Raw genomic sequence first — 25869 nt, forward strand, 5'->3', positions numbered from 1 at the left:
AGACAGTTAAAATTGAAAATTATTGTTGTTGGTTTTTTTTTTTAATGACAATTAAATGTTCTTTAAAAACCCACAACACTTGGTATACTTCATTCCGGTGTGTTTGGGATTTTAGGTGACTATCCACCATGAATCTATTTTTATTCAAAATGAACACCTAGTTTACTCTTGACAGCCTTTAGCTTAGCGTGGGGAAAAGTAAAATCACCATGATTTGACTCCAATAAAAACAGAAAATGGTAAGGCTTATAAAGTTGGATTCCGCCCTGACCGGTGTGGCTCAGTGGATAGAGCGTCGGCCTGCGGACTGAAAGGTCCCAGGTTCGATTCCAGTCAAGGGCATGTACCTTGGTTGCAGGCACATCCCCAGTAGGAGGTGTGTAGGAGGCAGCTGATCCATGTTTCTCTCCCATCAATGTTTCTAGCTCTCTATCCCTCTTCCTTCCTCTCTGTAAAAAATCAATAAAATATATTTTTAAAAAAGTAAAAAAAAAAGTTGGATTCCTTTAATAATAATAATAAAAAAAACCTAATGCCCCAGTAATCTGGTGACAGTATTCAGTATCAGAAAGGGTTCTTTTAAAATATATATATATTTTTTATTAATTTTCAGAAAGGAAGGGAGAGGGAGAGAGAGATAGAAACATCCATGATGAGAGAGAATCACAGATCAGCTGCCTCCTGCACGCCCCCTACTGGGGATGGAGCCCACAACCCGGGCCTGTGCCCCGACCGGGAATCGAACCCTGACCTCCTGGTTCTGAGATCAACGCTCCGCCACTGAGCCATGCCAGAAAAGGTTCTTTTCTCCAAGAACATTTCATCAACCAGTCAACTTGGGAAAAGTTAATTTTCTGAAAGATTCGCCATCCACACCGCGATTAGGAAGAAGACCCAGCTCCTTGGCGGGGTTCTCGGACCCAAAGGCTGCGGGTATCAGCCCAGAGCCTGCCTTCCCGGGCAAAGACGCATCGCAATGCCTACTCCACGCCCTGTACACAGCCGGTACATGGGGATCTGAGCCGTCTCCCGGTGGAATTACTAGCAGGCGTCCTCAAACTACGGCCCGCGGGCCACATGCGGCCCGCCGAGGACATGGATCCGGCCCGCCGGGGGCCGCTGCCTGTCCTGCTTAGCAGCCGACGCGTCCCGGGCCCGCAGTGCGCATAGGAATTTGTTCATAGTTTTTTTTTAAACTATAGTCCGGCCCTCCCACGGCCTGAGGGACAGTGAACTGGCCCCCTGTTTAGAAAGTTTGAGGACCCCTGAATGAGAGTGTTCCGTCCACCCAGGACACAGGTCTTCCCAGGCACGCAGGAGGGCGTTCCGCTGGTAAGGGAGGCTCTGTGCCCGCCAACATCACGCTTCCTCCCCGCCGCGCTCTGCCTGCTCTCAGGAGGTCTGGTCACAGGGTGTGGCTGCCTCCGTGCTATCTCCATCGGGCCGAGCATGAGCAACCCCTAGGGGCGCCCCGCTTCCACTGCCCAGCCGCCCAACCTTCCCTGGCCCCCCCCCCCCTCCCCACCCCGCCCACCTCCGTGACGCGCATTTCTCGTAAAACCACAAGTCAGTCAACTTCCTCAGGGAACTGGGCGATGCCTGGCAACTGAGGGGCCTGCGGGGTGCGGCCCAGGTCATGGTCACGCTCGGGTCTGGCCTTGGGATCAGCAGACAAGAGTGTCCGATGGCCCTGCGTGGCCCGGACCCTGTGTCTGCACGAGGCTCTCGCTCACCGTCACTGCCAGGTGTCTGCACCCAAGGGGGTGGGGGGAGGGAAATGAGGGTGTGGACGCAAAAGAAAGCAGCCATTTAAAATCAGGTCAGGACGTGTCTCTCTCCCATGTGCCGAGAATGGAAATACATATAGGACCCTGTTTATTTATTTTCAAACCATTTTTTTCTTATTGATTTCAGAGAGGAAGAGTGAGGGAGAGAGAGAGAGAAGCATCCATGATGAGAGCGAATCATGGATGGGCTGCCTCCTGCACGCCCCACACCGGGGATCGAGCCCGCCACCCGGGCATGTGCCCTTGACCGGAATCGAACCCGGGACCCTTCGGTCCACAGGCCGACGCTCTGTCCGCTGAGCCACACCAGCTGGGGCTCTATGACCCCTTCAGGACCGTGAAACACTGGCTATTTGTCCTCGTCCGTCTTATCGGGAACGGCAGCCCCCACGTGGGAACGGTCGTGAAGGGAACCCTCCCTCTGATTTGGAGGGACACCGACTCATCCACGACACCATGACCACGTTGGGTTTTGGGTACGACAGGCAAACACGCGGGGACTTCTTCCATGAGGAGAACTCATCCCCTAAGAGATCAACCGAAGAACCTGTGTGCATATCAGCATGACCAATGGCACAGACAATGGGGGGACGCCGGGGAGGTGAAGGCCGGGGCTGGGGGGTGCAGGGGGGTGGGTGGGACAAGGCTGGGCGAGGACAATGGAGGGGGAAAGGGGACTTTTCATATGCTAGTTTCTGCAAGGTAGACCAGGCGGCTTGTTCAGCTCAACATCCCCAAGTGGTAAGGCTTTCAACAATAAAGAATTAAAAAAAAGAAACAACACAAAAAACACAAAACCTCATGCCACGACAGAGAATGAATCTTTCTATTGTTCTGTCAAACCTTCCTGGAGTTTTCCGATATTTGATATCTCGTTGCTACGCCAACATTCTCCCCTGTGAATCTTTTTTTTTTTTTTTTAAATATATTTAATTGATTTTTTACAGAGAGGAAGGGAAAGGGAGAGAGAGCTAGAAACATCGATGAGAGAGAAACATCGATCAGCTGCCTCCTGCACACCTCCCACTGGGGATGTGCCCGCCACCAAGGTACATGCCCTTGACCGGAATCGAACCCGGGACCCTTCAGTCCACAGGCCGACGCTCTCTCCACGGAGCCACACCGGTTTCGGCTCCCCTGTGAATCTTTTCGATGCTTGGCTCCAGGTTTCTAAACATTGTAGGACGTCCCCCCCCCACTTGGGTCCCCGCCCATGGTACCCAACGAAGTCCGCGCTGAGCAGTGCAGAGGGGGCGCTCTCTGACCAGGTTAATGATGGTACTAGATCACTACATGACCCCACTATGCCAGCAGCTCTCATCTGGCAACCCCTGGAGACAATTTGGGTTGTGATGCTGGGGGGGCGGGGGGAGGGACGAGGGGAGGAGGGAGGAAGAGGTGCTCCTGGATATAGTTTGCAAAGGCCAGGGATGCCGCTAAACCTCCCACAATGCACAGGTCAGCCCACTCGCCAGCCCCAAGTGCCCATACGGCTGAGGGTGAGAAACTGGACTAAAGCCATTCATGTCCCTGAACAAAGGGCTGAGGCTTGAAGAAGTCAAGACTTCTTAGCCCAACACCACACCTCAGTACCGAAGTGTAGGGAGCATGAGGAGGGAGGGGGCTGGTTCCCTGAACGTAGAGTCGGATACTCATTTCGTTGCATCCGACAAATGGGCAGAGAACACGACGAGATGCTGGAGGAATTCTGCCCCGAAGCCCCTCCTTTGGGGGTGTGACCTGGGACAGGGCGTGAAGTAGCTCCGAGTTTCAGTTTTCCCGTTTTGTAAAACAGATGAGTTAAAGGAGATGATCTCTCAGGCCTCGTTCTTTTTCTCCAAAATTCTGTCATCGTGTACAGAACGATGCTCCCGGGATGGTGGTCTCCAAACCTCCAAATGCCTTTTCTCCCTTTTTAAACTTCTCCCCTAGGAATCCAACCCCAAGTGAAAGCAGGAATATTGCTGCTAGTTCAAAAAAAAAAAAAAAAGAAGAAGAAGAAGACAAAAAAACAAACAACAAAAAAACCCCATGCCTGGAGCGACACGTGACTTTCAGTAAACAGTGAAGACCAGAATAACGCTCGAATTTGTTACCTACACATTAAAGGGACCGAGTGAAGGCACGCTCGTGGCCTCGTGTTGTAAGGGGTAGACCAGTTCTCCGGCCCTTTGGTAGCCTGTGAATACATGAACTACACGGACTGTAAGAAAGCAAGAATTTAATGTAAAAGCTCTTAAAAATGAGGGAAATCGGCCGTGTGAGCAGCAAACGGCTGTCCCTGAATTGAAGACGTCTGGCAGGTACAACCTCATGATACGTCCTTTCCTGAGAAAAAAGTTTCCCAGTGTACGCGTGGGCCTGCCGTTCCTACGTAGCAAGTTGGATAGGGTAGACAGGACAGATCTGATCAGCGTTCAGAATTTTTCACTTGAACACGCCTGTGTTTGGACAGAGAACGGAACCAGCGTTGCTGGTTTCATGCTATATTTTTTAGGTTGGAGAAGAGTTTAGGCCCTGGCCGGTTTGGCTCAGGGGGCAGAGCCTCGGGCCTGCGGACGGAAGGGTCCAGGGTTCGATGCTGGTCAAGGGCACGTACCTCAGTTGCAGGCTCGATTCCTGGCCCTGGTGGGGGCGCGTGCAGGAGGCAACCAGTGTCCATGTGTCTCTCTCTCACATCGATGTTTCTCTCTCTTGGTCTCTCCCTTCCACTCTCTCTAAAAAAAATCAATGGGAAAATATCCTCGGATGAGGATTAACAAACAAACAAAAAAAGAGTTTATTCGACTAACTGCTACAATTATATAATAGGACAACAGACAAAAGAGAAAATATAGCTACTCCTTATAACCCTTGTGTGCAAATTTGGGGGTTACCACATAACCCATAAGTCCTCATTTCAAATCCCCTTTCATCATAAAATAAAGGAGTGAAATTTTAAATATCACGTTACTTTAGCCCGCTACCTAATTTTTATTTTTTTTTTGCAACCAGAAGAAATGAAGCTATCATTTTATGGTTTGTGTGTGTGTGTGTGTGTGTGTGTGTGTGTGTTTTAACCCAGAAAGAATTTTAATCTGACCCATGTGCCATCATTATTGTTAACCGCTGGGCAGTTTAACAACATTTCGATGGATCTTAAATCAATTAACACGATAAAGAAAACCATCTGCGGCCCTAATCCTTCTCCGCGTGGCCCTTACGACCGGTTTTTTAAAAGGGGGTTTAGCGTGTACTTAATTAAAAAGGCCATTGAAAATTCCATAATTCATTGCGTGTTGCCACCGTAGATATTAACATCACGTCGATTTTATTAACGAACCCGAGGCCTGTGTCTCGGACCGAGGGGATTATTGGGGAAGTCGGCGGAAGGAACCGCTTTCTCGCCCATCAAATCCAGATGTTCAGCCCGTAAAACAGGAGCCGGAGTGAGAGGCGGCTCCGAGCATCCCAGCTGCCGGGGGGACGCGGAGCAGTGTCACAGCAGAGGAACCCCCTGGGCCGGGAAAGCGGGGGGCGGCCTGTCAGTGTGATGCTTGACTTCTGTCTTCCGGGGGCTCCACCAGTTATTCCCCAAATTAAACAGGGGATGGGGTCGTGGATGGCTTCGGATAAAAGGCACAGGGATTTTTTCTTTTTCGTTCTAGACAGGGGTGGGCAAACTTTTTGACTCGAGGGCCACCGTGGGTTCTTCAGCTGGACCGGAGGGCCGGAACAAAAGCATGGATGGAGTGTTTGTGTGAACTAATATAAATTCAAAGGAAAGGAGCGGAGGGGAGAGCAAGAGAACCCTCCGCTCTTTCGGCTCCGCGGGCCGGATAGAACAGCCGAACGGGCCGGATCCGGCCCGCGGGCCGTAGTTTGCCCACGGCTGTTCTAGAAACAGCATCAGGGTAGTCTTTTGACTGCAGTGATAGAAGTTACTTTGTACCAAAAAAAAAAAAAAAAAAAAAAGCCCCCCCAAAATAGATCCATATTAAGCACTTTTTAAAAAAATATATATTTTTTTTGTAGATTTCAGAGAAGAAGGGAGAGGGAGAGAGAGAGAGAAGCATCCCTGATGAGAGAGAATCATGGATCAGCTGTCTCCTGCATGCCCCCTACTGGGGCTGGAGCCCGTAACCTGGGCACGTGCCCTTGACCGGAATTGAACCCGGGACCCCTCAGTTTGCAGGCCGACGCTCTATCCACTGAGCCACACCAGCCAGGGCAGATTCATGAGGCTTTTATCTCCTGAGGACTCACAGGCGGCTAGATTTTTCTGCTTCGCTGTCAAGTCTGCTTCCTGGCCGGCCGACACGGAGGAGGGTGCCTACAGGGTGATGGTCTGGTTCCCACACTCTGAGACGCTGCGGGCAATCCATCGGTCCCTCCCCACCGCCTCCCCGGCCTCTGGAGCTGACACAGATGTTCTTAAACGGCTTGATGTCCTTGTGAAAGTCAAGCAGGGGCCGGAAGAGAAAGCAGAGGGACTTTCCTTCGTTGGCTGAACTTTTCCTTTTTTTTAAGATATATTTTTACTGATTTCAGAGAGGAAGGGGGAGAGAGAGAGAGAGAGAGAGAGAAACATCCATGGGGAGAGGGAATCATGGATCGGCTGCCTCCTGCACCCCCCACACTAGGGGATCGAGCCCACAACCTGGACATGTGCCCCGACCGGGAATCGAACCCTGACCTCCTGGTTCCTAGGTGGACGCTCCGCCACGGAGCCACGCCGGGCCGGGCCGAGCGTTGCAGTAGGATCCGCTTTGTCAAAAATCACAAGGAACTGGCCACACCTCTGAGGCGTCCCTGTTCCACGTCAGCAAGATGCCGTCAGACAAAACTGAGTCCCCGCCGAAATCGGTTTGGCTCAGTGGATAGAGCGTCGGCCTGCGGATGGAAAGGTCCCAGGTTCGATTCCGGCCAAGGGCATGTACCTTGGTGGCGGGCACATCCCCAGTGGGAGGTGTGCAGGAGGCAGCTGATCGATGTTTCTCTCTCATCGATGTTTCTAGCTCTCTATCCCTCTCCCTTCCTCTCTGTAAAAAATCAATAAAATATATTTAAAAAAAAAAAACAAAAACAAAAACTGAGTCCCTGTGGTGTGCAGATGGCTTCGTCTTTGGATGCGACCGCTGCTCTGTCTTCCGCTCTCCAATCCGGTGGCCGCGGGTGGCTCACGCCTTTACTTAATGCACTGACGGGTCGACAGCAAAGGGGACCAGGGACTCGAACACAGGGTAGGTGATGCGATGTGCAGGGCGCCTGGGACCAGCTGAGTCCCCGCCCCCTCCCTCCCCCGGCCTGTCCCGATGTGGGAACATCAGACGAGAAGGAGGAACGTTCGGCGGGACGGTTCCCTTTTGGAACGCGATCACCGGGACGTTTTAGGATAAGAGCCGGGGACCCGGGGGCAGATTTACGGCGGGCGAGGAGAGGCCGGACGCCGTAATGATTTGTAAACGAGTTACAGGAGCCGCGTTTACAGGCGGGCTTGGGAACAGATGACTGGCACATGGCAGCCCTGGCTGTGTCTCCGGGGAACTAACTGCCGGTGAGGCCAGCGGTCGGCAAACTCCTCCGTCCGCAGAGCCCAATACCAACAGGACCACGATGGACATTCCTTTGGGGAGCCACATTTTTTTAAACATAAACTTCTTCTAATGCCACTCCTTCAACATAGACTCGCCCAGGCCCTGGTATTTTGTGGAAGAGCCACACTCCAGGGGCCAAAGAGCCGCCTGTGGCTCGCGAGCCGCGGTTTGCCGACCACGGAGTTAGGCCAAACACAAGTGGCTCTAAATATATATCTCCTTTAAGGAAACGTGCCAAGCGTGATATTAAAATTTTAGCCCTGACCGGTGTGGCTCAGTGGATAGAGCGTCGGCCTGCGGACGGAAGGGTCCCGGGTTCGATTCCGGTCAAGGGCGTGTACCTTGGTGGCGGGCACATCCCCAGTAGGGGGTGTGCAGGAGGCGGCTGATCGGTGTTTCTCTCTCATTGATGTTTCTAACTCTCTATCCCTGTCCCTTTCTCTCTGTAAAAAAATCAATAAAATATTTTTAAAAAATAAAAATAAAATAAAATAAGATTTTATACACATATGTCCCCTCCCCCCCCAAAAAAACCCCCACAAATCTCTGTTTGTGTACTGTGTCATTATCAAGGCTATTAGGGTCCCACCTACTGGAAGCCCAAGTGATAACCAATTATTTCTCAAATTTCTGAAAGAAATGGAAGATATGCAATTGGATTGAGAAAGAAGAGTTTTATGTGACTCCCCACCTGTCCACGTATTGGCTTCAAGCGGATCTTTAAATACTTTGATCAAAACAAAATACACACCACCAGGGACTCGCTAGAGCATTCATTCCTGCAGACATTTTTAATTCCCTTTCTAAATCATTGGGCTCCCGATATATTCCACATAGCTTTTATTAAAACAGATTATTGTGTTATACCTCTCTCTCTCTCTCTCTCTCTCTCTCTCTCTCTCTCTCTTCTCCCTTTTTGTTAATCCTCCCCCGAGGATATTTTCCCATTGATTTTTAGAGAGACCGGAAGAGAGAGGGAGAGACAGAGAGAAGCATCAATGAGAGAGAAACACATCCATGGGTTGCCTTCTGCATGCACCCCAACCAGGGCCCGGGCCAGGGAGGAGCCTGCAACCCAGGCAAGTGCCCTTGACCGGAATCGAACCCGGGACCCTTCAGTCCGCAGGCCGACTGTCTATCCACTGAGCCACACCAGCTAGGGCCCAGTTCTCTCTCTCTTTTTTAAAAAATATATTTTATTGATTTTTACAGACAGGAAGGGAGAGGGATAGAGAGATAGAAACATCAATGAGAGAGAAAAACATCCATCAGCTGCCTCCTGCACACTCCCCACTGGGGATGTGCCCGCAACCAAGGTACACGCCCTTGACCGGAATCGAACCCGGGACCCTTCAGTCCGCAGGCCGACGCTCTATCCACTGAGCAACACCGGCCAGGGCCCCTTTCTCTTTTTAAGAGCGAAGCCAGCACATAGATTTAATGTGCTTTTGAACGTCTGCGATACCCACACGGAATGTTTGATTTCTGTACGGAATCCCCCAGGTTCCCGTCCCAGGCCCGCAAGCGTGCGGGGCGCCCCAAGGCCACCGGATCCATCTCTCGTTCCGTATCTGCAGCAAAACCCTCTCCTCCCCCTCCTCTCCGACTCTCCCTTCTCTCTCCTCCTGCCTCCTCCTCCCGACCCCTCCAAACACGACGTGGGCCCTCGTACGGGTCCGGCTAAACGTGCTCCGGCCCCACCAGCTCGGCCCTTTGTTGAGATCCCCTCTGCACACGGAGGCCTGCAGACTCGGGGTCCGGGGGCGTCGGACCCTCCCCAGTTGCTCACTGGAAAACAGGGAGTCGATCCAACTTCTGGTCTACACAGCCAGGTCCTGCTCCTGTGTAACCAGGGGCTCTCTCTCCACTTCCGCCCCTGCTCCCCCTCCCCCCCCCCCCCATCCAGCTGCCTCCCAGCTGCTGGCCTGGCTCTGGGTTCACTTCCCCTGCAGCCGCCTCCTCCCAGCAGCCGGGGCAGCCTCTGCTCTCATGTCCCGGCTCCTGCTGCAATGCCCATTGTACAGAGAAGGAAACCGAGGCTCTGAGAGGTCGAGGCCTCATGCTGTTGCTGTTTTACTCAAGATGGAAATGAAATCCGGTCGTTGTCCACTGAACACTGCCCAACGCCTTCTTCCCAGGTCACTCTGGGCCAGCCGTGGGCAAACGATGGCCCGCGGGCCGGATCCGGCCCGTTCGGCTGTTCTATCCGGCCTGCGGAGCCGAAAGAGCGGAGGGTTCTCTTGCTCTCCCCTCCGCTCCTTTACTTTGAATTTATATTAGTTCACACAAACACTCCATCCATGCTTTTGTTCCGGCCCTCCGGTCCAGTTGAAGAACCCATGGTGGCCCTCGAGTCACAAAGTTTGCCCACCCCTGGGAATCCAAACCCTACCCATTTCCATGAAGGCCCCGGGGGGCCCACCTCCCCCTCCCCCCTGCTCCTCTCTCCAGCGTCCCCACCCACGCAAGACTCAGCCCCAACCCACAACCCCGGCCTCCAGGCACCTGCCTCTGTGCCGGGCCGGGAGCCCGCCAATTTTTTTTGCTTTTTTTTTTTTTTTTTCTGAGGGGCCTTTGCACCTGCCACTTCCTGTGAACACAAATCTTTTTTTTTTTTTAATATATTTTATTCATTTTTTACAGAGAGGAAGGGAGAAGGACAGAGAGTGAGAAACATCGATGAGAGAGAAACATCAATCAGCTGCCTCCTGCACACTCCCTGCTGGGGATGTGCCCGCCACCAAGGTACATGCCCTTGACCGGAATCGAACCCGGGACCCTTCAGTCTGCAGGCCGACGCTCTATCCACTGAGCCACACCAGCCAGGGCCCAGTTCTCTCTCTTTTTTAAAAAAATATATTTTATTGATTTTTACAGACAGGAAAGGGGGGGGGATAATGAGATAGAAACATCAATGAGAGAGAAACATCCATCAGCTGCCTCCTGCACACCCCCTACTGGGGATGTGCCCACCACCGAGGTACATGCCCTTGACCGGAATCGAACCCGGGACCCTTCCGTCTACAGGCCGACGCTCTATCCACTGAGCCACACCAGCCAGGGCCCAGTTCTCTCTCTCTTTTTTTAAAAAAATATATTTTATTGATTTTTACAGACAGGAAAGGGGGGGGGGATAATGAGATAGAAACATCAATGAGAGAGACACATCCATCAGCTGCCTCCTGCACACTCCCTACTGGGGATGTGCCCGCCACCAAGGTACATGCCCTTGACCGGAATCGAACCCGGGACCCTTCAGTCCGCAGGCCGACGCTCTATCCACGGAGCCACACCGGTCAGGGCTGTGAACACAAACCTTTACATTTCGTCAGCTTCGGGGTAGCTTAAGGACACCCCTCCCAAGAGGCCTTCCGGGGTCACTCTGTTTAAAGGGCCATTCGCCCTCCACACCCCCAAATCCGGCCTGTCCCAACCCCAACCCCTCGCGCTGTTTCGTTTCACAGGCCTTCCGGGGTCTGAGCATCGCTTGCTGGTTCATTTGGTTTCTGTTTGTTCGTGGGTCTGTCATCTCCCTCGCGAGGCGGTGGGCTCTGGAACGTCTGTGCCTCTTCTGTTCTATCGACCCGGCGTCTGCACCTGGAACAGTTCCGGGCACGTAGTAGGCGCTGTATCAACAGCAGCTGAATCAAGGAGTCAGACCATCTCCTGCCACTGCTGCTGGTGGTATGCCCGTCGTGCAGAGAAGGAAGCCGAGGCTCTGAGAGGGAAATCCCTCGTGTTTGGAGATGGACAAGCCCGGCGTGGAGTCCGGGGAAGACGTGGAAGATGGACTTTAAGGGCTTGAAGCACAGAGAGTGACTGCAGCCGACATTTCGAGAACCATCTCCTCGCATTACTTTCATTGCTTCCCTGGCCCGTTTCCTTTGCTCACCTACGTCCCTCCCATCACTTCCTCTCACGGCCAACCCTCGAAACCGAGGCCTCTGCTCTGAGCATCTTTATTTTTTTTCTTAGCCCTCATGTACCTCCATCCTCCCCGACGTGTCCCTAGGCAAATTCAGAGAACAAGACCATGAAGGCTGAAACGCGGGGAGATGGGGGGCTTAGTAGAAACGAGTTCCCGTCTTCGTCTACAGCCGTGGGCAAACGATGGCCCGCGGGCCGGATCCGGCTGTTCTATCCGGTTCTCTTGCTCTCCCCTCCGCTCCTTGACTTTGAATTTATATTAGTTCACACACACACTCCATCCATGCTTTGGTTCCGGCCCTCCGGTCCAGTTTAAGAACCCATGGTGGCCCTCGAGTCAAAGAGTTTGCCCACCCCTGGTCTAGAAACACAGAAGAGGGTTTGGAAACCTGGTGCTAAGACGTGAAGGTAGCAGATTGGGCCTCCGGTACCTCCCGGGCCACCCCCATGTACCAGGCCCAGCAGACAATCGACACGGGCCTCCGTTCGCTCCCCTGGAGGGACGGCCGGCGTTCTGGAGTGCAGACCCGTCGGGCGGCCCCCGCCCCGTTCGTGGGCGAAGCCTCTTGGGGGGCCGTGCGGAGGTGGCCCGGTAGCGGTACTTTCTGGAAGAAGGGGAGAACCCCGCGTGTGCTTCACCATCAAAGTGTCCTGCAAATGTCAGATGACTTCCCATGGGCTTCGAGCCGCAAGCCAGGCGCCTGGGCGAGTGGCTTTCGCTTTATGAAAATATCAAAGGCCAGGGAGGCGGGGAAAACCCGCTCCTTCCACCGGGGAATTCAGCTCGGGGCAGGCTCAGCCCGCGGCCGCGTGGACGCCTCTTCAAGGGGATGGCAACGGCCCCCTTCGGGTAGGACTGTGGCAGCGGCATTGGCGGTCAGGACGCGTTAACCAGGGATGGCTCCAAGCTTTTCACCAGGGCACGTGGTCTTGGCTGACTTCAGACTTGCTACAGCCGTGGAAGAGGCCGCGTGAACCGTGGCCCACGCATGTAGCTAATCCGGGGGGACGGGGCTTAAATGTATGTTGCACACAAATGGCCTTGAAGGAGGAACTCGGGACCTTTTATTCTTGGTGTCATTGGCTCACCATCATGAGGTCCTGGATGCAGCCCCCTGGCTGTTAAGGACCACGGAGAATGCTGAGCAACCCGCTGGGAGAAGAATAGTCCTCACCCACCCCCCCTTCTCTCACTCCTTATCAGCTGGGGGGCTTGAAACATTCCCGTCACCCATCCCCCCAAAGAGTGCGGGATGTATCTGTGCGGTGCGCATGTGTGGACCATTTGACATTAGTGTCCAAAGAGATCTTTTTTCTTTTTTTTTAATATATTTTATTGATTTTTTTTACAGAGAGGAAGGGAGAGGGATAGAGAGTTAGAAACATCGATGGGAGAGAAACATCGATCAGTTGCCTCCTGCACGCCCCCTACTGGGGATGTGCCCGCAACCAAGGGACATGCCCTTGACCGGAATCGAACCTGGGACCCTTCAGTCTGCAGGCCGGCGCTCTATCCACTGAGCCACACCGGTGAGGCGAGATCTTTTTTCTTAAATCACAAAACCAACGCAGCCGAAACCGGTTTGGCTCCGTGGATAGAGCGTCGGCCTGCGGACTGAAGGGTCCCGGGTTCGATTCCGGTCAAGGGCATGTCCCTTGGTTGCAGGCACATCCCCAGTAGGGGGTGTGCAGGAGGCAGCTGATGGATGTGTCTGTCTCATCGATGTTTCTAACTCTCTATCCCTCTCCCTTCCTCTCTGTAAAAAAATCAATAAAATATATATATATATTTTAAAAAATAATGGTCTACTTAAAAAATAAAACTTGAAATAGTCAATGTCATACACAGCACGTGACTGCAAGAGAGCGAAAGAGCAAGGGGAAGAGAGAAAGAAGAACAAAATGCTGGCGGGGATCTCTTCCCTTCTACTCCCTGAAGTTTTCTACCCGGGATAAATTTTACCGCGAGCAGATCACTGAAAGAACAACAGCAAAGGGGCAGAGTTAACCTGGGTTTGAGGAGCCGTGAAGTACTTTCTACACCCAACGCTGGGTTATACTGTCAGGCCATCCATCCATCCGTTCGTGCAACTAACAAGTTCAAGACCTGCTGGGACTCATGGGTAAGCATGGACGGAGGGCGTGACGCTAAGCAAAATGAGCCCGTCGGAGAAAGACAAGTGGCACGTGATATCCCTCAGATGCGGAATCTAACGAACAACGTGAACTGATAAATAAAAACAGATCCAGAGACAGAGAAGCGTCCAATGGACGGTCAAACCTCAGAGGGAAGGCGGGGAGGGTGGGCGGGTAGGAAGAGATCAACCAAAGGACTTGTACGCAGATAGGCATCCCCCATGGACACAGACGATAGGGTGGTGAAGGCCTGGGGGTGGGTGGGGGGCGGGGGCAGGCCGGGAGAGGTCAATGGGGGAAAAGGGAGACATATGGAATGCTTCCAACAATAAAGATTTTTTTTAAAAAAAAGGGACCTGCAGCCCTCGCTGGTGTGGCTCAGTGGCTAGAGCGTCGGCCTGCAGACGGAAGGGTCCCAGGTTCGATTCCGGCCAAGGGCACAGGCCGAGGTTGCGGGCTTGATCCCCAGTGTGGGGCGTGCAGGAGGCAGCTGATCCATGATTCTCTCTCATCATGGATGCTTCTCTCTCTCTAACCCTCTCCCTTCCTCTCTGACATCAATCAAAATTTTTTTAAAAAATAAAATAAAATAAAAAGGGACCCGCCACGGTATCATTCACAAATCATCACGACGGACTCTTCCATCCAAGAGCCGTTAGCATCGCCCCATTAAACACAAAGACAAGGTGAGAGCCATCAGCACGCCCAGCTGTTTGGGGACGGAAATAGGTGATAGTCTCAGGAAAAGGCGAGTAACGGTAAGAGAACAGAATCCGGGTCACAGGGAGGCTGCAGGCAGAGCCGGGGACGGGGCGGGGCTGACGGAGAAGGCGGGTGTAGGCCGTGTGACAGCTTGTATTTGTTCAAAAGGCAGAGACCGTGACCCAGGTGATTGACACCCTGGCTTGGCCCCACCCACCACTGTACATGGGGACCATTTTGAACTCCTTATTGTTGATCCTTCTCCTTATTTTTTGCCCCAGATTTTGGTAAGAAGTTGACACGGGTGTGTAAGCAGATCCGAAGAATGGCACAGAAATGAGTAAGAATTAGCATCGGACAATTGCAGGAGGCAGCCGATCCACGATGCTCTCTCATCATGGATGTTTCTGTTCTCTCCCCCTCTCCCTTCCTCTCTGAAATCAATAAGCTTTTTGGTTTTTTTTTGTTTTAAATCTAACACTCTTAGACTCTAAAGCAGTCCTCTATGTTTTCCTAAAGGGTCCACTGGCTGAGAAATAACCAGAACTCTCAAATCTCAACCTGAATCTTGCTAATGGCTCTCAATTGCAGAATGAATGTTACTGATACAAATGTCAACCCATAGGGATACTGCCAGAACTAACGCTTGACAAAAGTAAAAAAAAAATTACATAAATTCCTTTTTATGTAACATTAAGGTACAAAAATAAAAGAAAGGAAAAAAAACTAGCAATGGCAAAAAAAAAAAAAACACACACACACAAAACATGTTGTTTCTGACTACATAGGAGAATGAAAACCCTTTTGGAAAATTAAGATCTGTGTTATTTTCCAACTAGAATTACACGTATGAAAGTCATAACCATACAGGAAATTTCCCAGAGGCATACGCCATAATCAGTCAAATGATGTGGCTAAAAATCCATTCATAAACTTAATAGTAATTATAAACATTCAGTGAAAATCGCTTTTGTTGAGCCTTAGCTCAGGAAAATAAAAATAAAAATGGAAAAAACTGGTCATGGTCTAATCAGGCTCCGTATTAAAATATATATATATATATATATATATATATATATATATATATATATATATATACACACACACACACACACACACACACACACACACACATACATACATACCCCAGGAATTAAATTGGCTTCAGAGAATTGTTTTTCTGTGAAACCTGTCCTCGAGGAAAACTCATAAATGTTGGAATAGTCCCATTAAATGTTTATTTTCATAAAATCTGAGTCCAAACACTCGGAATGAAAATTACGGGATGCCCCCGCCCACAGGAAGCCATGGACGGGGGCAGGTGCAAAGGTGAGGCTCACCGTGACAGACGCTGGCCTGCAGGGGTGGGAAGGGCACAGTCGGGGTGGAAGAAAGGCCAGATTTCAGGCTATCGGTTCAATCAGAACTGGTAAGAGACGCGAAAGGGGATGGATTCGCAAACTATTTAAGTGATAGACTCCCAGACTATCCTGAAAACCCCCTACAACCGGGGGGGGGGGGGGGGGGGGGCGGGGGGAGGAGGGGCGGGAGTTAAAGAATCCGGAGACCTTCCCCTCGGCCACAGAGCCTTCGACCTCCTAGAGTCCCTCCAAGGGTGCGCCGTGGTTGGAATCGGGTTCCGATGGCAGAACTGCCTCCAGCTGCGACTTCACGGGGTCGCAGAAGCGAGAGCTACAGCGCTGCAGTGTCTGGCCATTGCCAGAGCCTTTTCACAAACAGCCCCACGCTTAATGCCTGGGACTCTTTTTTCAAAAAAATATATCTTATTGATTTTTTACAGAGAGGAAGGGAGAGGGAGAGAGAGCTAGAAACATCGATGAGAGAGAAACATCCATCAGCTGCCTCCTGCACACCTCCCACCGGGGATGTGCCCGCCACCAAGGGACATGCCCTTGACCGGAATCGAACCTGGGACCCTTGAGTCTGGTCAGAGCAAGGGCTCATCATTTTTGATCATTTCCCTCCAGTTGCTCACATTTTGGTTGGGAGGAATTTTTTAAATATACTAAAATGGCGATCATTTTCACTTGAATACCATTGCATGGAGCTACCATTTTATCTCACACACACAATATGTAGACAGATAGATGATAGATAGATAGATAGATAGATAGATAGATAGATAGATGATAGACAGATGATAGATAGATAGATGATAGATAGATAGATAGATAATAGATAGATAGATGGATGATAGATAGATAAATGATACATAGATAGATAGATAGATAGATGATAGATAGGTAGATGATAGATAGATTTTACATAGATAGATAGATGATAGATAGATAGATGATAGATGGATGATAGATAGATAGATAGATAGATAGATAGATAGATAGATAGATAGATGATAGATAGATAGATGATAGATAGATAGATTTTACATAGATAGATATAGATAGATATGAAATTGAAGTTTTCATAAAGTGACTTTTCCACCTCAGAGACTTATGTCTCATTTTCGTCAGGAAACCAGTGTGGAATCTTTAAACATCCTAGAGCTAAGCACCACGAAGATGCTAAGGTTTGTGTGAGGTTGGGTCTTCGGCGGAGAACCGAATGGACACATGGGTGCTTGTCGGGAGCGAGCCGGCTGAAGGTGGCGGGAGTGGACGTGGGAGATGCGTGCGCACCTCACTGGCACTGACCTCGGGGACGGCATTCACGCTCCTCCTGGCTGAACGGGGACGGAAGGTTTCCTTCCTTTTTGTTTTCTCGCTTTCGTTGTGGTTACGGAACAGACAACACCCCGCGGACAGGAGCCATCCCCAGGGCTCCAGACGGACGGAAACTGAAGTATCGCACTGGCATAGAAGGAAAAGAATACACAGTGGTGCCCTGACCGGTGTGGCTCAGTGGATAGAGCGTCGGCCTGCGGACTGAAGGGTCCCGGGTTCGATTCCGGTCAAGGGCATGTACCTTGGTTGCAGGCACATCCCCAGTAGGAGGTGTGCAGGAGGCAGCTGATCGATGTTTCTCTCTCATCGATGTTTCTAACTCTCTATCCCTCTCCCTTCCTCGCTGTAAAAATAATAAAATATATTTTGAAGAAGAGAATACACAGTGGAGATTTTAGGCCATCTCTGGCATGTTCTCATGTAAACATCGGTGAGGGCCTTACAGAACCGTTACCATCCTTTTTATTCCTGTATATTTCGGTATCATGAAGAAATAGACTCCAACCACATCCTATGGTAAATGAGGAGGCTGCAATATTTCATTATTTTCCCTCTGTCCTTCCCTAAAGAGTCCTGTCGTGACGGATGCAAAAGGCACAGCGCTAAGCCCTCGGGGACAGGCAAGGAGGGGGGGTGTCTCTTACTGACGAAGCTGGTTAGCGTGAAACGGCGCTGAGGCTGGGGTTCCGTTACATCCCCTCCCAGGTCCCTCCCGTGGGAACATCAGGGACACGTGACTGTAAAGGAGCAGAGGGCCTCCCTTCCCGGCGCCCGGTGCCTTACCTCCACGCGGAGGGCGCTCAGGCCCTCGCCTGCACCAACCCTGTGCTCCCTCCCACCATCAACCCATGCACCCGCCTACAGTCTCCGCCCCGGACCAACTCGGACCCACGTCCGCGGTCACGTTGTCTCGTAAGGGGTGATGCCCAGACGCCCCGCGCACGTCCCTGGGCACACGGGGCCACGTGTAGGCGCGACCTCTGCCACCTGTCCTGGAGATGACCCTCACCGGTGCCCGCGGACTCCACCCTCTTGTCCCCGAGGATCTCCCTCCACATCCGTCCTGCTTCCCCGTGAGCGCCTGGATCCGGAGAACCCACGGGACCCGCCAGCAGTGAGAGGTACAACGGGAGAGGAAAGGAGAAGAACCAACGGAGGAAAAAGCCTGCAAAAATGCAGATCCACGTAACTTCGGTGAAGTTGCCTAAGACGCTGCCTCCACCCTACTGTGTGCGCCTCTGACTAGGTGTTTTCGGTCTTGGGTTTCTTCCTCCTTCACTCCCCTCTGCCTGAAAATCTTCTCCTCCTCCTCCCCCTTCTCCTCCTCCTCCCCCTTCTCCTCCTCCTCCCCCTTCTCTCCCTCATTCCCTTTCTCCTCTTCCTCCCCCTTCTCCTTCTCCTCCTCCTCCTCCTCCTCCTCCCCCTTCTCCTCCTCCTCCTTCTCCCCCTCCTCCCCCCTCTCTCCTCCTCCCCCTTCTCCCCCTCCTCCCCCTTCTCCCCCTCTCTCTCCTCCTCCCCCTTCTCCCCCTCCTCCCCCTTCTCCTCCTCCTCCCCCTTCTCCTCCTCCTCCCCCTTCTCTTCCTCCTTCTCCCCCTCCTCTCCCTCTCTCTCCTCCTCCTCCTTCTCCTCCTCCTCCCCCTTCTCCTCCTCCTCCCCCTTCTCCTCCTCCTCCCCCTTCTCTCCCTCATTCCCTTTCTCCTCTTCCTCCCCCTTCTCCTCCTCCTCCTCTTCCCCCTTCTCCTCCTCCTCTCCCTTCTCTCCCTCCTCCCCCTCTCTCTCTTCCTCCTCCTCCTCCTCCTCCTCCTCCTCCTCCTCCTCCTCCTCCTCCTCCTCCTCCTCCCCTCTCCCTCCTCTTCCTTCTGAGTGCAGAAGATACAAAGAGAAATGACCAAGGATCAAAGCCCACGGAACCCCAATTTTCAAAAGCAGACAAAGCCAGTAGATCAATGACAGACGGATATATAATACATATAAAACTCCATATAAACATACACCGAGTGGCCAGATGATGATGACCTCTGAACGCATAATAATCTGGCCACTCAGTGTGTGTGTGTATATATATATACACACACACATATATATATATTAGAGGCCCGGTGCATGAATTCGTGCATGGGTGGGGTCCGGCCAGCCTGGCCAGGGGGAGGGGACATGGGCGGTTGGCCGACCTGCCTGCTGGTCAAACTCCTGGTTGAGGGGACAATTTGTATATTAGCCTTTTATTATATAGGATGTACACTGAGTGACCAGATAATGATGCATTCAGAGATCATTGTAATCTGGCCACTCGGTGTATATTCATAACATAGAACCAGTATACATCACTCACACATATGACCAATCTCAGTTCGCCACCCTGGCCCTGTGCTTACGTGGAACAAGAGAGAAGAAGGGGGGAACAAAGACCCCTAACCCCACCTTACCCTTCCTGTAACAAAATGCGCTTTCAATTCTAGCCATGCTAAGGGTGCCCGGCAGGCTTTTATTACAGAAATATTTTTTAATTGACAAATAACCATGCACCCCACATCTCGACATTGTAGAGTAATCAGAACCTCACGGGGCTGCTTAGCAGATTCGATGGATAATTTGCACCAAGGGCCCGCGACGTGCTAGGCCGAGTCCGTGTTGGCAACGTGAGCCACTTCCTTTCGAAGTCGACGGAAAAATGAAGAACTGGGCCCAGGAAATGAACGCTCGCCGCTCTGACTCAGAGCTCGCTCACTCGTCGCTGCACCTTCAAAACCACCCTGGGCCCCACGGTTAACTCAGACATTTCAACAAAAACCAAACGTTTTGGCTTTCAGTTTTCACGGCGAAGGCACCCCCCCCCCACCCCCCGAGAGAAGCCACACTCTGTGTAGGACTCAGGCCCACGTGTATTTTAGGGATGAAATGGCATCTGAATTGTGCCCGTTGCTGTCCCCTATTTCGTCCCATTTCGTTACGCCTTCAGGGTACACAACGTACGTGTGACACCCAGGAGCCCAACACGTCCCACGAACACCCAACGCGGATTTCACGCAGTTAAATAAAGCGTGGCACCTTTGTTGCTGATAAAGAAAAATGTATAACAAACTCGTTTGTTGCTGATTGAGAAAAATATACAACTCGAAAGCATGAATAACCACCCAAATGAGATACACTGACTCGCCAAATGCCTTTCAGAACTTGGAAGCATCATCAACAAGATGGGCAGACACCGATGGTTAGGCCTATATTTTCCCCCAAAAGAACTAAGTACATACACTGAGTGGCCAGATGATGACGATCTCTGAACGCATAATAAATCTGGCCACTCAGTGTAGATATGTATTAGAGGCCCGGTGCATGAATTCGTGCATGGGTGGGGTCCGGCCAGCCTGGCCAGGGGGAGGGGACATGGGCGGTTGGCCGGCCTGCCTGCTGGTCAAACTCCTTGTCATGGGGACAATTTGCATATTAGCCTTTTCTTATATAGGATGTATACTGAGTGGCCAGATGATGATGATCTCTGAACGCATAATTAATCTGGCCACTCAGTGTAGATATGTATTAGAGGCCCGGTGCATGAATTCGTGCATGGGTGGGGTCCGGCCAGCCTGGCCAGGGGGAGGGGACACGGGCGGTTGGCCGGCCTGCCTACTGGTCGAACTCCTGGTCAAGGGCACAATTTGCATATTAGCCTTTTCTTAGATAGGATGTACACGGAGTGGCCAGATGATGATGCGTTCAGAGGTCATCATCATCTGGCCACTCCGTGTATATTTCAGGAAGACTATCAACACCTTTTAGAAAAAATGTCTGCTCTCAATATGTATGGGAGACGTTGACGTTAAACTTGAACCTCCAAAATGAATCTATGCCTATCTATCCACTTGTTTCTAGTATAAGGGTCGGAAGGTCTTTAGATCATTTTTATCCTCTTACTTTGATTGCAAACGCCAAGATGATGTTTCTTCTCGTGAACGTCCTTCGTGGACTGGGCTGAAATGCTTAGGGTGGCTTGCCCTGTGGCCAGCCAAATAGTTCCGTATCTCTATTAGAAATGCTTTGGGACCATTCTGGAGTGGGACTTGTTCATGGGAATGGACTCTGATTTATGATAACACACATATTATCGCCCTGTTAACAGTCTTCTTCCTTAGAACTTGCCTTTGATTACGTGAAGCAACTTTAGAAAAAGGACGGTCGCTAGTAAACATTCTCTGTACTAAGACAAAGACGCTGTCCCCACGTAAAATCCCTTCAATCCACGTTGGCCGTTAAACACACGCGCACGCTCTCCCGACGCTTCCCACCGTCCGTGGCTACACAAAATATAAACTGGCAAACGCAGCAAACTCAGGAGGTAGCTACTGCCCTGCCTTTCAGAGGAAAGGTGGAAAGACAAAATAAAAGAAAATAATATTTTCAAAGTGAATACCGACAAGCAAGATTTTTAAAAATAATTTTCTTTCTTTCTTTTTCACTTATTTGGAATTTCTACAAAAGTACCATTTCCATGTCCTTTCAACAACAAAACAGCTTTAGATATGACATCGTAAGGAGCAACATTAAATATCCATTTGGTAGCTCCGTTGAATAATCAGCTGAAATGTACTCAGGACCCGAACTGAAACTGTTCAGAAAAATGCTCCTCCGGTACACCCAGGCGTGGACAAAGATTCTCCAACTGAACGAGGTCCCTGAAGTCCCCCCAGTTCCACTTTCCTACAGCGCCTCGCGGGGGGCTTGATCACGGGGTGGTCGTAACGGTATCTCGCCGAGGCCCTAACCCCCACCCGTCACCCAGGAAGGGCGGTGCCCCCCCCCCCCCCACGAACTTCCAAAGCGAGTAAGTCGTCAAGCGACGAGCGAGGTACCAAACACCCGATGTAAGACACCTTCGGGGATGAGAACATGCCAGGGGTGAGATTTCCCCAAAGAGCCACGGGCGCTCTCTCCCACGACCGTCTGAGAAAGCAGTCCATACGCCCATTGCTATTCATCAGCGTTTGAGGAAGTCGCCTCCTGGTCCGGAAAGCGGGGGAGGCTACATGCAAGCAAAGGCATAGCATGACTTTAAAAAAAAAAAAAAAAAAATGCCCTTCTGGGTAAGAGGATAAAAATTCACTTATTTGAGTCCTTCGCATTTCCGTGGATTTCACACGCCCACATCCAGGCGCTTGGGAGGGCGAAGAGCAATTGCTTTTGTGTTAGACACCCTTGCACAGTCTGTAAGCAAAGACTCAAGCAGACAAGGTTTTCCTTTTACCTGGTGATTTTGTTGGTTGCTTTTATTTTTTTGTCCCTTAAGTATATATTTTTATTTTTTGTCCCTTAAGTATATATTTTTATTTTTTGTCCCTTAAGTATATTTTTTTATTTTTTGTCCCTTAAGTATATTTTTTTTATTTTTTGTCCCTTAAGTATATATATATATATTTTTTGTCCAGCAGAGCCAGGGTCTGTCTGATCTAGGACAGCCCTGACCATCTCACTCCCTCCCTTCGGGTCACTAGCCCTTCCCTTACCCTTACGCCCCGTGTCTGAGACCCCCGTCCCCCCCCCAAGCAGACACTCGGTGAGGAAGTTCACGCGTCGTGGGGTCCTTACCTTGCCCGAACACCCCGGCGTCCAGAAAGACACAGCCCAAGGCCAGGAGCTTCAGCCACAAATCCATGGTCGTGATCAGGAAATCGGCCTGGGGCACAGCATGCGTTCCCCTCTGCGGAGGGGGGATCAATGGTTATCGCGGGCCCGGTGCGTGTCCCCCCTCGGAACACCCGGCCACAAGGACGGACGAGGCTCCTACCCTCCGCCGATGTCCTCTCAGACCCCCGGCGATTTCCTCCTCTGCCGCCCCGAGAACAAACCAAACCGCTCGCTGGCCCCCGCGGGCGGGCGGGAGGTAGTGATGTCAGGTTCGGTTTTACTAACTTCTCCAAAAGTTGCTGCGCCGCGGTCGCTCCGCAGGAAGTCAAGAAACTCGTTCAAAGCCAGCTCGGAGGCATCTCACTTCCTCCGTCCAAGGCCCCGGGCTGGGTGTGGGGGCCCTGGGCAAGATTTCTGTCCCTCCCAGGACGATGGGCTTCGCAGCATCCAAGTGGCGTTCCCCTCACAGTAGGCATTACTGTTGGAAAATACTGTACCCCCTCCCCCCTCCCCCACCCCCAAATAACCAATCATGGTCTGACCCCAAGGGATGAGCATGCAGGGTGAGCATGGGCCAGTGGTGGCAAGGTGATTGGTTCGTAGACAAGACCTGGATTTGATTTTACAGGGACCACGGAATCCTGTATAATAAGGAGCTAATAGGCTAACTAGACCAGGGGTGGGCAAACTTTCTGACTCGAGGGCCACCGTGGGTTCTTCATCTGGACCGGAGGGCCGGAACAAAAGCATGGATGGAGTGTTTGTGTGAACGAATATACATTCAAAGTAAAGGAGCGGAGGGGAGAGCAAGAGAACCGGATAGAACAGCCAGATCTGGGCCCGCGGGCCGTAGTTTGCCCACGCCTGAACAGCAGGACGACCTTCCGGACGTCCTTCCGGATGACCTTCCGGATGAAGCCGGGGCTGCGAGGGCTCGGCCCCTTGCACGAATTTCTGTTGGTTACGAATTACCTATTGGTTATTTTGGGCAATGGTTATCCTGTCCCCTGAGGGCATTGGAAACCCAGCCACGTGACAACTTGAACACGCACGCCCTCTCCCATGCAAACACCGGCTGAGAGCTTAGCGGCGGCGCCCCAGCTCTCCCCCTGATCTCCCGGCGGGCCCAGGACCGGAATCGGAACTCGCGGCCCACGACAGCGAATCCTGCCTCAAAACACTCATGCTCCCTGCTGACGAGGGAAAGACGGGCAAGAGAACTCAAGATGGGTCTCTTACGGAAATTACCCCGTTTTCCCCCTCGGCAATACTTCCCAACCCTTTTCGTTAAAAGAGACAAATGGCCCTGGCCGGTGTGACTCAGTGGATAGAGCGTCGGCCCGTGAACTGAAGGGTCCCGGGTTTGATTCCCGGTCAAAGGCACGTGCCTTGGTTGCAGGCTCGATCCCTGGTCTGGGGGGAGGGGGGGCGTGCAGGAGGCAACCCATCGATGTGTCTCTCTCACATCGATGTTTCTCTCTGTCTCTCCCTCTCCCTTCCACTCTCTCTAAAAATCAATGGGAAAATATCCTGGGGTGAAGATTAACAAAAAAAAAAAAAGGAATAAAATAAAAACGAAGAGATAGCCCTGACTGGTTTGGCTCAGTGGATGGAGCGTCGGCCTGCGGGCTGAAGGGTCCCAGGTTCGATTCCAGTCAAGGGCATGTACCTTGGTTGCGGGCACATCCCCAGTGGGAGGTGTGCAGGAGGCAGCTGATCGATGTGTCTCTCTCATCGATGTTTCTAACTCTCTATCCCTCTCTCTTCCTCTCTGTAAAAAATCAATAAAATATATTTTTAAAAAACAAAAAAAAAACCAAAGAGACAAATTAACATACAATGCTCTCATGATTCTGATGGGGTTCCTGGTACATCCCTAAAAATGCGAACCATGTACTAGCATTTATTGAAACAGTACGGGTGTTAGTGGACCCTCACAGTTCAAGCCCGTGTTGTTTGAGGGTCAACTTTAGCTCCACAGCTTCTATCTTAAGACACATTTTCAGAGGAAAACCATCCGGGGGGGTTCGCTTTGAATATTTTTTAATATATTTTTATTGATTTAAGACAGGAAGGGAGGGGGAGAAAGAGAGAGAAACATCAATGATGAGAGAGAATCATGGATCGGCTGCCTCCTGCACACACCCGACTGGGGATGGAGCCCACACCCTGGGCCTGTGCCTTGAATGGGAATGGAACCCGGGACCTCCTGGTTCCTAGGTCCATGCTTGAGCCCTGAGCCACGCCGGCTGGACTGGCTTTGAATATTTTTGAGCAAACACTTGTGTTCACTTAGCTTGTTGCTCTGGCAGCAACCTTATTGGGGAGCAAGCGCGTGACACCCAATCTTTTAAAGGGGAGTGGAGTCTGTAAAATATACTCTAGAACAAGCCAGGGACAGGGGTGCAGACGCCTTAAAGAGACATGTAAAAAGGTCTTTGAAGACCATAGCTTTGAAGAAAGAGGAAGAATGTAGGAGATGCCATTCCATTTGGACCTCCATTGGACCTCCATTTGGACCTCCGTTTGGACAGGTGGGCACACGTAGCAGCCACGTCCACCCCCACGCCCCACCCCCACCCCAGGGGCTCAGGACGGATGGGTCGGTAGTGAAAACAGACCGGTAAACAAACAATTAAAGTGCAGTGTGAACACGTTGTGTGGCCTCAGGGAGGAAGTGATCCACCATGGCTGAGTGGCCCTCGGAGGGAGGTGCGCCGCGGGGGGGGGGGGGGAGGGAGGGGACCACGGGGCCGGGTGGGGGAGGGGCAGGCACACCTGCACGAGGGTTCCACCCAAACACTTAGTTTGAGAAAGGGAAGGGCTTGGGTTTCCCCACATCACAGTGCAAAGGAGGGTTTGGGAGGGCGGGGTGGACGCTTGGATGGGACCCTACAGGGTTAGATTTCAGTCTGGGGCGGGACCATCAGAGCATCCAGATCAGGGAGGAACAGGATGATTGTACTCTTGTCTCTCTCTCTCTCTTTTTTTTTTAATCCTCCCCGCCCCCGAGGCTATTTTTCCATTGATTTTTAGAGAGAGTGGAAGAGAGCGAGAAAGACAGAGAGAAACATCCACCGATGTGAGAGAGGCACACACGTGTTGGTTGCCTCCTGCTCGCACCCCGGCCAGGGCCCAGGGGCCAAGGAGGAGCCTGCAGCCGAGGTCCATGCCCTTGACCGGAATCGAACCCGGTTACCCTTGGGTCTGCAGGCCGGCGCTCTATCCACTGAGCCACACCGGCCAGGGCGATGGCATGGATTCCGGATCAATCCTTCCATCCATGGTCCAGGGAGGCCTGGACTGAGTGTGGGGACAACATCGTAGGAGCCTCAGGCCGGTGGTAGGGGCCACAAACAGAGACACGGGGACGTCTCACGGACGGCACACGCCTGGGGGCCGCCCGTGGGAGGCGGCGTG

The 25869-nt window shown here is 51.7% G+C and overlaps 1 protein-coding gene across 1 annotated transcript in view; it reads right to left on the reverse strand.

Moving 5' to 3' along the window:
• PTPRC (protein tyrosine phosphatase receptor type C) overlaps nucleotides 1-22714 on the reverse strand; it is an 82123-nt gene extending 59409 nt beyond the window's left edge. The window contains exons 1-2 of the mRNA XM_080651067.1: nucleotides 22610-22714; nucleotides 22411-22522 (exon numbers count right to left, since the gene is read on the reverse strand). Coding sequence (XP_080507193.1) covers nucleotides 22411-22477 — 67 coding nt within the window. The 5' untranslated portion in view covers nucleotides 22478-22522; nucleotides 22610-22714. The remainder of the gene's footprint in view (nucleotides 1-22410; nucleotides 22523-22609) is intronic.
• Nucleotides 22715-25869: the final 3155 nt, after the last annotated feature.

This window comes from Plecotus auritus, assembly GCF_963455305.1.
Source record: "Plecotus auritus genome assembly, chromosome: 14".
NCBI lineage: Eukaryota > Metazoa > Chordata > Mammalia > Chiroptera > Vespertilionidae > Plecotus > Plecotus auritus.